Source organism: Stigmatopora argus, chromosome 10 (assembly GCF_051989625.1).
Source record: "Stigmatopora argus isolate UIUO_Sarg chromosome 10, RoL_Sarg_1.0, whole genome shotgun sequence".
Classification (NCBI taxonomy): Eukaryota; Metazoa; Chordata; class Actinopteri; order Syngnathiformes; family Syngnathidae; genus Stigmatopora; species Stigmatopora argus.
In genome coordinates, this window is record NC_135396.1 from 366,519 (window position 1) to 378,717 (window position 12,199).

At 50.2% G+C, this 12,199-nt stretch overlaps 2 protein-coding genes and 1 non-coding gene across 5 annotated transcripts; all 3 read right to left on the reverse strand.

The window, feature by feature from the left end:
* Positions 1 to 503: 503 nt before the first annotated feature.
* trnak-uuu (transfer RNA lysine (anticodon UUU)) lies at positions 504 to 576 on the reverse strand. Its single transcript has one exon. It is a non-coding gene; the product is annotated as a tRNA-Lys (tRNA).
* Positions 577 to 3,504: 2,928 nt separating this feature from the next.
* Positions 3,505 to 5,716, reverse strand: lpar6a (lysophosphatidic acid receptor 6a). The gene has a single exon (XM_077612269.1). The coding sequence runs from the start codon at positions 5,126 to 5,128 to the stop codon at positions 4,043 to 4,045; it is 1,086 nt and encodes a 361-aa protein (XP_077468395.1). The 5' UTR covers positions 5,129 to 5,716; the 3' UTR covers positions 3,505 to 4,042.
* Positions 5,717 to 6,700: 984 nt separating this feature from the next.
* rcbtb2 (regulator of chromosome condensation (RCC1) and BTB (POZ) domain containing protein 2) lies at positions 6,701 to 11,836 on the reverse strand. 3 transcript variants are annotated; one of them, XM_077612267.1, is made up of 11 exons: positions 11,244 to 11,595; positions 10,378 to 10,520; positions 9,648 to 9,798; positions 9,397 to 9,563; positions 9,174 to 9,332; positions 8,967 to 9,074; positions 8,748 to 8,890; positions 8,011 to 8,201; positions 7,826 to 7,952; positions 7,482 to 7,752; positions 6,701 to 7,273 (listed from the first exon to the last, which is right to left on the reverse strand). In XM_077612267.1, the coding sequence occupies exons 2-11, from the start codon at positions 10,501 to 10,503 to the stop codon at positions 7,133 to 7,135; spliced, it is 1,584 nt and encodes a 527-aa protein (XP_077468393.1). In that variant the 5' UTR covers positions 10,504 to 10,520; positions 11,244 to 11,595; the 3' UTR covers positions 6,701 to 7,132. The 3 variants fall into 3 exon arrangements, with proteins under 3 accessions (XP_077468393.1, XP_077468392.1, XP_077468391.1); XM_077612266.1 differs by lacking the exon at positions 11,244 to 11,595 and adding an exon at positions 11,692 to 11,836 and having other exon boundaries at positions 7,826 to 8,201; XM_077612265.1 differs by having other exon boundaries at positions 7,826 to 8,201.
* Positions 11,837 to 12,199: the final 363 nt, after the last annotated feature.

The window sequence follows — 12,199 nt, forward strand, 5'->3', positions numbered from 1 at the left end:
CTCTTAATTTGGATGCGGCCCGAGTGGCGAGCGGCTTCTCTGATGTGTGGGGATAACGAGCTTCGCCTCGTTACGCCCGCCCACCTATTGCTTTGCCAACGGCCTTAGTTAACAGGGAACAACCGCCCACAATGAACAGGTCTTCTTCCCTCTGATGACTTGGCAGTTTTAAAAACAAACCTCTTGTTTAGCTTTTCACGGAATTTCCTTTCGTGATCATTCCTCTGGAAAAACTGAGATCTATCGAAAGTTCTTTCCCCAAAACACGAGCAATTCGTAAGACTAGCTAACATCAACTATAAATCCAAAGTATCTTGCTTTACTATCTTCTTAACTCATTTACTGCCATTGATGGGATAGAGGTCCAAACCATTTTGACTTGGAGACTCGTTCATTCAAAATTATAAGTCTGGGAATGAAGGAGGGCAAATATGACACCATTCGTGTTAATGGTGAAATATAACCTATTATTATTCTTTTAAAACAAAGGAAGAAGAAAGTATCGCCCGAACAGGGACTTGAACCCTGGACCCTCAGATTAAAAGTCTGATGCTCTACCGACTGAGCTATCCGGGCTCTGACATTACACGGGCGGAGAGTTTTTATAAAACAGCTTTCACAAAACTGCAGATATAAAAAGATTTTTTCTTTGCGATACTACTACGTACTTTTTATTTTAACAAACATTAACGCTTCGAAACAACCACGACTACACTATCTCGTGTACTTTCAATCTTTACGGTACTGTTTCACGAAACGCTAAATTGTTATTAATGACTAATGATTCACGTCGTCATTAGCTTGATCTATTTGATAGCGAATGTGCCTGTTTGTTACAATCGCGAATTTAAAAACAAAAATAAGAAAGGACGGACATACTTATATGTATATGTAAATGTAATGCTCGTCTGCCATCTTGTGGAGAAACAGGGAACTTGTCCCAACGTCACAAATACGTCATCTTAACACGAAAGTAGCCAGCAGCACATTCACCGACGAAAAGCCAACGTTTCTTGCCTAAATAACACAAAACACGTTTGTTCTAGAAACATTGAACTCTTTTTTTGTCCTTCTTTGTATCCTGAGCACAAAGACATTAGTGAGGGGGGTCTTTCGGTCGAGCTTTATACTAGTAATGTTAGTAAGTGGCATTCACACACGCAGGAATGACACTTTAGCACTCCAAATGGATATAAAACGTGCACATAAAACTGCCAAATGCCAAAGTGTAAATAACCATTTTAGCAAGACGCTATTACTAACAGGTGCCTTACCTTCAGAAATGAGCGCAAAACATAAGGCAGGATGGCGCCAGCACGTGGAAAGAAAGGGAATCGACGGCACCAGTCGAGGGAGAAAATGCAATTAATACAAGATTAACCACACCTGGTGGCAGAGTTAGGAAGCCACCATTTGACCAAGTTATGGAGGGAGGTACATTAGTGTCTTTATGATTCACTCAAAAAGAAATAAATATCAACTTCAATAAAAAGACTCATAAAAGAGTCTGGTGTTTAAATGCAAAAATATAGTTAAGATAAAAAAAATGCTCTTGATCATTTTTCCGCCTTTGAAAACAACGTTTTTTGAGAGAAGTGATTTTTGTTGTTGTGTTTGAAGCTCGGGATAAACTTAATTTCATAGGAAAAGGCTGAAAAGAGTCAGGCAGCACTGAAAGCGTTACAAAAAACTGTGCGAACACGCTGTTTGCTTTTGTCCAAACGGCCGCCGTTGAACATCTGGTGCCGTATCTTCCCTGGGGGAGGTCATAAACAAAGCATCTTTTTGCATATATACAAGCCTTATCTCATCATTCCGACCTTCCCCTCCCCCTAACGACAAGACGCATTCTCCGCACTTTGCTGGAATTTTTGGGCGCGTCGAAAGGCGACGCGGGGCTATCGCGCTTCCGCGCGGGGGGTCGTGTTTTGCCCGACAAGGCCTTTGGGTTAAACATGGTGAAGCCCCCCGGCTCCCGCGGTGACGTGACCAGGAAATGCCTGCTATTCGGCTGATATGAGCAGCTAGCATTTGAGATAGCGCCACTGCCACGGCAACAACTCGCCGTGGAATGACTCTCCCACCTTGTTTGTTATTATCCCTTTTTTTAAGCTCCCGATACCGATTCCCGTGTGGCGTTTTGCCGATACCGATTTCACTGTGACGAAGGATATGGGCGTTGAGCTTTGCTTTATTTCAATGCAACTTTGCTTGGGTGGGATTTAACAAATGTATTTTGTTTTAAAAAAAAAGCTCATTGGCTGCCAATCCATTTGAAGGGGAAGGGATGGCAGCCAATGGACATTCTGCCAATGACAATGGAAGCCTGAGAATGCAGCAGACGCAGCAAGAAGACGAGACGCGATGGCAGGAAGTGGGCCGTCTGCTAAATGAGAAGCAACGCCTGGCTAATAAACGTGAGGTATGAGAAACAGGTCACATGTTACTACACAGTTCCTCTCCCGCCTCCCCCACCTCCTCCCTCCCTCCAGACTGAACAATGTGAGCAGGCTGGGAGTGCATTAGCATTAGCATTAGCATTAGCATCAGCATCAGGGGCGGGAACTTCCCCATACGATGCAATTTAGGACACGAGGCTCACCATTTTCACACGATATGACAAAACCAGAAGTGAGAATCCACAGCTTGGGAAATCAAAATGCGATCCAACTATCAAAAGGGAAAAAAAGATTAGAAAGAAAAAAATAAACATGGGCTATAAGATGGGTATAAACATTGCACACAATATACATGTATTTATAGATGATATGACTCAGTAAGTTTCTATGAGTAAAGTTGACATGCCATTGACGCACGCCATTGGTTTGTTTTGACAACAGCGTTTTGCCCTCCAAAGCCCCGCCCTCCAAAACAGAACCTTCTTCAAAGAACTTCCCCATGGAGCGAAAATCTCAATTTGTGTAGCGATTCCAAACACTGTTCTGCGTGCACCGTGGCGATGATATTTTCATACACGTACACGTCCATTTAAATGCAAAGAATTGCCACAATGGCCAATCACGTAAGGCGAACGGGCGTCCCCGATATAGTGTCAGTCGCGTGTGTGTGCGCTTTGACTCAAATGTTGCACAAAAGTTCCGCACAGGAAGTCGGCACTCCCCGAGGCCCGCGCCAGACGGCCACTTCCTCAGTGTCCGGCTGCGCCCTCCACGTACAACTTCAAAGGGATTGAATGTCTAATATCGTGGTCAAGGCGTTGAAAAAATCAAAGTTGTTCTCCTTCTGTCAATATGCGCCCTCCTAACCAGCAAGTTTATCACTCAAAGACATCCACAACCAATCCAAATGAACATTCCACCTCTCGCCTCAAATGGATTGGACGTCTAATGCCGTCAGTGAATTCAATCCTTTGGCCAAGATTCACCCTCCCACACATAAACTCTTCACGGGTCCAATTGATATAGCGAACAATGTGCCATTTTAGGTCCTGAAATCATTCATTTTCAATGATTTGGTAAAAAAACAACAACAACAATAGAACAATTAAGACAGCTTTACACCCTCTCACTTTATTTTTTGAATCAACATTAAAGTGATCCCCCACAAAAGCTCATAAAAAAGTACTACTGCAAACTAAAACTAGCCAGTGTAAACAGAAGAGGCGCAGCAGCATATTAGCATGGCTATTTTTTTTCTATAATGTCAAATGATCTACTTATAGTTGTACTTTTAAGACTGCTGTAAGTAGGCTAGCACAATATTATTCACGCTCAATTTACTAAGATTGATAATTGTCAGTGTGTTGCTATTTTCGATGGTCTCGCAGGGATTATTCACGTGTCACGTGGGAGGGTTTACTGGACGCGATAGGGCGCAGCTAATCAACGTTGGATCGGAACATCTGGCAGTGCAGGTGCGTTAAAATTGTTTGTTTTTAAATCCAACGTGGCCAAGGTGCAGCTTCCCGCCAAATATCTCTCGGAGACCTCCGATCCATTTGAGCTCGTCAAAAGTTTTGGAGTTAAATCCCGCTCCGGCCCGATCCGCGCCCCCGCGCGGACCTCTAGATTCCGGCTGAAGGTCACACCGAGGACTCGTCCCGCGGCGCTCGGCCTTTGAGCTCGGCGGGCCCGCGGCGCAGCGGGACGGCGGCTTCGGAGCGGTGCGCCTCGGAGGACTTGGCGTCCCAGGGTCGCGGGGTCGGCCCCGCCGTGGACCTCCGCCTCATGGAGTTCTGGATGGTCTCGGAGGTGAAGTAGTAGACGATGGGGTCCAGGCAGCAGTTGGAGACGGCCAGGCACAGCGCCACGGGGTAGACGGCGCGCACCACCGACTCGGCCAGGCAGCCCCGCAGGGTCTTGGTGCGCACCAGCGAGTAGAAGACCAGGTTGACGTTGTAGGGCACGAAGCAGAAGCAGAAGATGCCCAGGTGCACGGCGATCATGCGCAGGACCTTGGCCCGGTCGGGCGCGCCGGGGCGGCCGGGCCGGCGCAGGGTGCGCAGCACCCGCAGCGAGCAGCCCACGTTGAGCAGCAGCGGGATGACGAAGCCCACCGTCTCTATGAAGATGACCACCTTGGACAGGTGCGACTTCCACTGGCTGGCCGAGAAGTTCTCGAAGCAGAAGGTGGCGGCGGTGGTGGCGTTGTCCCGCCGGCGCGAGGTGGTGTCCAGCAGGAAGCCCGTGGGCAGGCTGACCGACAGCACCAGCGCCCAGACGGCGGCGCACAGCAGCCGGGCGTGGCGGCGGGTGCGCAGCGCCCGCGAGCGCAGGGGGTGCACGATGGCCAGGAAGCGGTCTACGCTGATGCAGGTCAGGAAGAGGATGCTGCCGTACATGTTGGTGTAGAAGAGCGAGACGGACACCTTGCACAGCACGCGGCCGAAGGGCCAGCTGCCGTTGACGAAGTAGAAGACGCGCAGCGGCAGCGTGAAGACGAAGAGCAGGTCCGAGGCCGCCAGGTTCATCATGTAGGTGGTGGTCTCGTTGCGCAGCTTCAGCGAGCAGGCCAGCACGTAGACGGCCACCGCGTTGGTGATCAGGCCCACCACGAAGACGGCGCTGAAGACCGTGGCGTACAGCGGGTGCTTGAAGCCGTCGTTCTTGCCGCAGCTCCCGTTGCCCGCCGCCGCCGCCGCCGCCGCCGCCTCGCTGCCGTTCCACATCGGAATTGGAGTGGCCCGGCCCGGCCCGGCTCACTTCTCCCAGAGCCACCTCTCCGGGGCTGCTTTATTCCACGACTGGCGTGGGGGCATCTCCCGAGGGGCGTGTCCCCTGGCGTGGGACGGTTTTGGCGACGTGGACTCCGGAAGAACGACTCGGAGCGACCGTTGGGGCGCCCTCTTATCCTTTCAACCGCCGCCCCGAACTTTCCCGGGCCTCGACGCGGCGCAAACGCAGAATGAAGAAGAAGCTCCGACCCGAAAGTGACCTTTGGCCCAAAAGCATCTGGAAAACATCACAGCCAAGTGTCAAGACACGAGGACCGAAGCGACGATGACCGCCTGGCCAAACGCCAGCGAGCCTCGCGAGGTCCCAAGGATCCAAGTAAGTCGTCCAAATTTGCCAGCGTCGCGGGTCGTCGTGCCTCTAGGCCGGAGATGGACACGAGGGGAAGGCCGGCAGCATTCCCGCGAGCGAGCGACGGCGGACGATGGCCTCGGAAAAAGTTGCCGCACTCACTTGCCGGGACTCTGGCGCCAGTCCGCTACTTCTTTGTGGCGCGCTCTGGCTCTCCTCTTCTTTTTGTAGTCGGTCGGGGCTGGAGGCGCTTCCCTTCCCTGGGACCCTCCCCCTCTCCCTCTCCCTCTCCCTTTGTCTGCGCCCACCCACAGCAAGAACAAATGGAGCACGTGGACACGGCCTAGCCGCTAACTTCGCTTTTGGCGTTGCAGCCGTACTATTTACTAACTTCCCTTATGTCTGTCGCAATACTACTACCACATTCGCGTATATTGTGAGCACACACTTTTTCTTCGGAGGGATGTATGAGTGAATGCCAAAGGTTGTTTTTCCAACCCATTGAGGGTGTCCTCTGGCCGGGATAGGCTCCGGCTCCCCCGCCACCCTGGTGGCTTATTTTTCAACTGATGCCATTTGCTTACGGGCCTCCATTGACAGTGTTAGAAGTTGGATCCATTTCAAGTGGAAGGCTTGGCAGTTTCAACGATTTTTGAAAGGAAAAGAGACTGTGAAATGCAAGTCACCCGCCATAGGTGGCCACCTCCTCCTCCTCCTTCTCAAGGCCGAGCGGGAGGCCTTCGCCGGGCGAGCGTTGTCAGCTGACGTCGGGCCCGAACGGCATCGTGTTGTTGGATTCTGGCGTAGCACGCGAGGATTGGGCGGCGCCGACGTTTGGCACGTTAGCGTGCTTGCTTGACAAAACAAAGACGACGGGCCGAGGGCAAGGAAAGGCTACGCGGCGGGAAGCGCTTTAACCCCTTGACGCCCACCTGCATTTACTTTTAACGAATATAAACATGACAAAACATGGGGGGAAATACAGAAGAAAATAATCAAATATCATTAAAAAAAAGGAAGATTAAGCGGTTTATTTTCTGTAGCAGTATTCCTCACCAGGGTCGCAGAGGGTGCTGGAGACAATTCCTGCCAACTATGGACAGTCGTAGTAGTAGATTCTTTTTTCAAAAAAAGAAAATGTAATCTAAAACAAAGAGGGTGTGTTTTGATAGTTTGATACTGGTGGAATGCAACTTTCCAGTCAACGGCAGCCACGCTGACTATGTCATCATTTTTAATAAACTCCATAAAAGTGCAAAGTGCAAAACAATTGTCAGTATACAGTAACATTTCCAGCTCCCATGCCATGCCTATTTACAAACAATTGCGTGGTGTTTAAAGAGGTTTTTTCCCCCCGTGGCAATCAACAATGTCCTAAAGTCAAGGACGGCAAAAGACGTCCAATCCGTTTGAAAGAGGAGGTGCTGGCAACCATAGCGAGAAAGAAAGAAAGAAAGAGAAAAATAAGTGGCTGTCTAGAGCGGACCTTTCGGTAAACCATCTTTAGCAGTAGCCGGACGCTCGCCGTGGGCGGGATACGGATCGGACTCCACGGGGGGCCCACGTAGACGCAGAACCACCTTCTTCGAGAAGAACGGACGGGGGAGCGTCTCACTTTGGGTCTAGGGCGGGGTCCAGGACGGACGGCGTCAGTTTCGGAAGGCCCCGTGACGGCTGGCTTTGCTGATGAAGTTCTTGAGCAGGTCGTGGTCCATCTCTCGGAAGGCTTGGGTCTGGGTCACGGAGGTCAGGTGGTTGACGCAGTACTTGAAGCAGAATTCTTCCAGGTCCTGAAAAAGACGCAGCCGGTGATTTCCTCCCTCCGCCACAGACAAACATTTGGAGAGCCATCTATCTCATTTGGAAACATCCCCAAAAGCACCTTTTGGTGACATTTTACACATCAATGGTTAGCATCGCAAGAACACGAGCAAAGACCAGATGTCCCATTAATAGAAGCTAAAAAACCGACTCATGGAGCATCCGTCGTTGGCTTACCCACGCGTCGTACTTGACGGCGGCCGAGAGCAGCGTGACGGCGTTCTCCTCGCAGATGCCCCTCTTGATGGTCTCCTGGCACAGCCTCTTCAGTCTCATCTCTCGGTAAAAGGTGGCCAAGTCCAGCAGGCCCACGGCGTCCTCCGGAGGCAGGTTGATGGAATCCGTGTACAGGTACTCCAGAAAGGCTCGGTAGACCAGGAAGGGGAACTGTTGGATTTCGATGGTGTCGTCGTCCGTTTCGTTCAGCAGCGTGCGGAAATGTTCGCACCTAAGGAAGAAATCCTCTTGAAATGTTTTGGAATATTCAAAATGACACCAAGTAGTCATTGTGTGCGCTTTACCTTATTTTCAGCAGGGCTTTGTGCACGTGAATGGACTTGCCGTCCACCAGGAACTTCAGGTCGGAGATCTCCGGGCTGTCGAACTCCTTTTTCAACGACTGGGCCACGGTCAGGTGGTCGTCGCCGTCTGCGGCGTCCAAGATTGAGGCGAAACGGCCCGGTCACGACCCGGTCAAGGGACTCACCGACGGCCAGGAGACGCCACGTGACGGCGGGCGTGGCGAAGCAGGCAAAGACGTCGTCGGTGCAGTTGAAGTGCGTGACGTGGGGGTTGCTGACCACCTGGCCGCGACACTGGCCCCACATCAGCACCTGGCCGCTCTGCGTCTTGGCGGCCGACGTGTGGCTGGTGTGGCACGCCGCCACCTCCACAATCCTGCGCCCACCCGGATCATTTGCTCTCCTTTCCTCTACATTTCTCCCGTAAATAAAGACCAGCAAGCAAGAAACACTATAGTGTTTTTTTTTTTCGAGGATTGATAGCCAATTGAAAGTTTGTTTGAGTATCGTGACAGCACTAGTAATGCTGGCTGAAAAATTGACCAGCCTCGAATTCGGGGGCGGGCAAAGTGGGCGGTCCTCAAGGCCCGTGCTGGTGCAACTTTTTAGTCCGAGCGCTCCAAGAAAGACAGTTGAAGCGCAGCGGGGGTTGGGCTGCATGCTTAAACGAGCAGCACCAGACTGCAATCCACTGATTGCACTTGCAGGACACTAGTATTGTGGAAAGCTTTGCTCTGTCCAGGTTGAAACCAAAGCACCCCCGCACTCACTTTTGCCCACCCCTGCTCTAATTCCAATGAAGTCAAAGGGAAGGAACTATTCATGTATTCATGTATCAGCGCTTGCAAGATTTCATTTCGCTTTTTCCTCTTAAAATGGCACGAGATGGCAACACATCTGAGCGAATCAGAAATGAGCGTACCTCTCTTTGTCCGTGCTGATGAGCGTGGCCAAAGAGAAATTGTTCTTACTGCCCGTGCCCAGCTGACCGTACGAGTTGGCCCCCCACGTGTAAATGTAGCCGTCGTCCGTCAGCGCCAGCGTGTGGGCGTAGCCGCAAGCCACCTGGAAGGCCACAAGGGGGAAAGAAGCAGGTTTTGCGCACCGGCCGACGACGTCACGAGCCGCCGCCGTCGCTTACCTGGACCACCTTGACTCCCTGGAGAGCCGCGACCCTGCACGGGGTCTGCTGGTTGCCGGTGTTGCCCAAACCCAGCTGGCCGTTGCAGTTGTAGCCCCAACCGTAGATCTGAAAAGGGAGACGGTTCAACTTTTTGAGGAGAAATTCCGGCCCTGGCCGAAAGGAACGCGGAAAGCCAGTCATAGCGAGCGGAATTGGGTCAGTTACCTCCCCGTTGTCCAGCACGGCCATGGAGCAGAGCTGTCCGCAGGCAATGTTGACCACCACTTTGCTCTGCAGGCAACTGCTGACCCGGCGAGGCGTGGGCTGGTTGGCGGTGGAGCCCGAGCCCACCTGGCCCGAGTTGTTGTAGCCCCACGCGTAAACCTGCGGGCCCACGCGAATGACAGAAATGCTCGGCGTCGGCAGGTCGGGTGGGCCGAGTCCATACCTCTCCTTCCGTGGTGAGCGCGATGGTGTGGTGAGAACCGCAGGCCACTTCGGTGATCCTCTTGTTCTGCAGGTTGGTGGAGACCAGGGCGGGGATCAAGCCGTGGATGGTGGTCCCGTTGCCCAGCTGACTGTAGCCGTTGTGGCCCCACGCGTATACTTCGCCATCTGGGTGAACGGGAAGGAAAGAGCCACCCGCCGTGAGTGGCCGACCTCATTCACCCTCCGTAGCTAGCACTTAGCTTAGCTTACCTGAAGTGGCGACGACCACGTGCGGTCCCGTCCCGTAGCTGAGGGAAACGATCTTCTTCCCGCAGAGTAAATCGATCCTGCGCGGCTCGATGGTACTCTGAAGGTCACCCAAGCCTAAGCAGCTGCTGCAGTTGGTGCCCAGCGCAAACACCTGCCAGCAGACAAAACGCCCCCCCCCCCCAATTTTCAGTGCTGGATATAAACAAATTTAGAGACTTTTTTTAATAGGCGGACATCTATCATCATCAATGGCACTGAAAAAGTTAGTTTCAGGGTCACTTCCCGTTGATTTCGGGTCACTTGCTTTTGTGGCACTTAGAGCTTGCGTTCTGTTGATTTTGGGTCACTTTCTGATGGGTTTCAGGGCATTCTCAGGTCAATGTGGTATAAAAAAATAGTATTAGTAAGTATATTTTGGAGCAAGCTCATTTTGCAGTTTCATAGCAAAAGTGTTAAAGGCGACAGGAAATCAACGGGAGGCGACCGAGAGTCAGATGAAAATGCACCGCGGGGGTGATTAAGCTTCCCCATGAGGTTTTCCCCGCGCTTTGCTCACGCCGCTTACGAAACAATGCAAAGGAGCAAGAAGGAGCCGCTCTCTCTCTCTCTCTCTCTCGCTTCCGCCCTCTTTCAGCTCCGTCTAGAATTAGGAGCTGACGGCTAAAGATAGCGCCGTTCCGTGCTTTTAGCTCCGCCCCCGCTCTGAAATCCACGGACTGGCCGGCGTTACCTCGTCGTTGACGGTGACATAGAGGGCTTCGTTGGCGCCGCTTCCAAAAACGCAAGCCTGCCGGATGAGACAGAGTTCCTCAGGCGGGAGGAGGGCAAACATTGGCCATTTCCCCACGTCCAGCATGCCACTCGCTCACTTGGCTGACGCACAAAAAAGAGAGGAAAAAGTTAGCCATGAAATTTCGCCTCAAATAGGGAGACAAAGTGTACTAGTACTCTGCAAAGTTTGTTTCACTTATGTAAATAGAAGTATAAATGTACATCATAGCCATTTCAACTGTCAAGGAAGGCCTTGAGTGATCATGTCTGCCATTGACGCTGATAGACGTTCAATCCAGGTTGATAGGATATTTCTTTGCTCAAGTGTCAATAAACAATTATTTGTTTTGGATTTAGTTCAATTAGATTTTGCACTCCTCTACATAGTAATGGAGGATTCGTTTGGCAACGAAAGAGCTCATTAAATAGCTTGATTTCGGGGGATTTCAGTTAGGTAGCATCCAAAATGCTATAAAATATTAGTATCGATATCGACTTGAATTTTTTTTATACCGTAACGAAAGTAGTAGTAGTAGTTGCTACTGCGTAGAACACTTTGCATTTTGCCCCTCCCTATGGTGGCTTTGGGAAAGTACATGACATTTTTTATCACAATGAAAATAAATTATATTAAGAGGTAGGAGTCAAAAGGAAATCGGGGGCGTCAAGAAAATAGGACTTGTTTTTCTTTTAAGGTAAAATGGCGGGTTCACTGTGCGCTTCCCAAGTAGCATTAGTCCGTTGGCTCGTAATGCTAGGCTAAAAACAACGCCGATCAAAGCAAATTATTGTCGGGTGTGGTGTTTTCTTTAGCGTTACAGTTACCTGGCTTGTTGACTAGCAGAATGACGATATAGTTGCTCAGAGATACCGATTATAAGTTTGAACGGGGCTCGTAAAATGATCACAGTTAACTGCACTTCTGGCAGTTCAAGTAGACGTCAGATTAGCTTCGTGACATCCTTCCGGCATCATGAGGGTGCGTTCAGAAGCATTTCGTATTTTACGATGAAATAGTCGGCCGTAAAAAGCGAAGAGTTATTTAAGGGGGGAAACTACAGAGATACAAAATTAAAACTAGCGACACGTTGACATCTTAAGACTCGATTTTGATACATTTGCGTAGTTATCATGCGTTCCCTTTAGCTGCTGAAATGGCGCTATACTTCCGTCATCACGGCGGTGTGTTCGAAGACGTCAAGGAGTTTATAAAACCCTTTGACGCACAATAGTTTTTGAGTTAAAAATATAATAATGATAGAGTGACAATTACCTAAACAAGCAAGATGAATTTAGGAAATCGGCTGATACAATTGAATGATTTCAATGTTTCTGCATTGCCTTGATGGGAACGTAGACCTCCCCAACATGTCTGCCACGCATGCATACCAGTTAACTCATTGGCTGCCAATGGGTTTAATAATAACATATGTTCAAACAGCGATATATAAACTCCCTCCCACCCAACCATTAGTTTGGTTGACGTCAAATCCTTTTGAACTGGGAGTGTGGTAGTGTCAACTCATTGGCTGCCGTTGATGGTGATACAAGACGCAGTAACGTGGGTCATAACACAAAAAAATCCTTTATAAATTAGTTTATTACTAGTGGAAACATTCTCTTTTGGCTGTCTACTGTCCCACTTAAAATGGATTGGACTTCTCCCGACGTCAATGACAGCCATTGCGTTAATGTAGTGCAATTCATTTCCAGGCAAATTGAAGCAAATATAATGAGCCCTATACAAAATGTCGTTTGTTCAAATGTCGGTTTCGTTTATT

Bases quoted from the DNA above. Each gene is read 5' to 3' on its own strand.
- lpar6a (XM_077612269.1), bottom strand. From the start codon at position 5,128: ATGTGGAACGGCAGCGAGGCGGCGGCGGCGGCGGCGGCGGCGGGCAAC.
- rcbtb2 (XM_077612266.1), bottom strand. From the start codon at position 10,503: ATGCTGGACGTGGGGAAATGGCCAATGTTTGCCCTCCTCCCGCCTGAG. The intron at 9,075-9,173 runs GTAACTGACCCA...CTCCCTTTTCAG, and splicing joins CCGTGCTGGACAACGGGGAG to ATCTACGGTTGGGGCTACAA. The intron at 7,753-7,825 runs GTAAAGCGCACA...TTTCTTCCTTAG, and splicing joins AAAGCCCTGCTGAAAATAAG to GTGCGAACATTTCCGCACGC.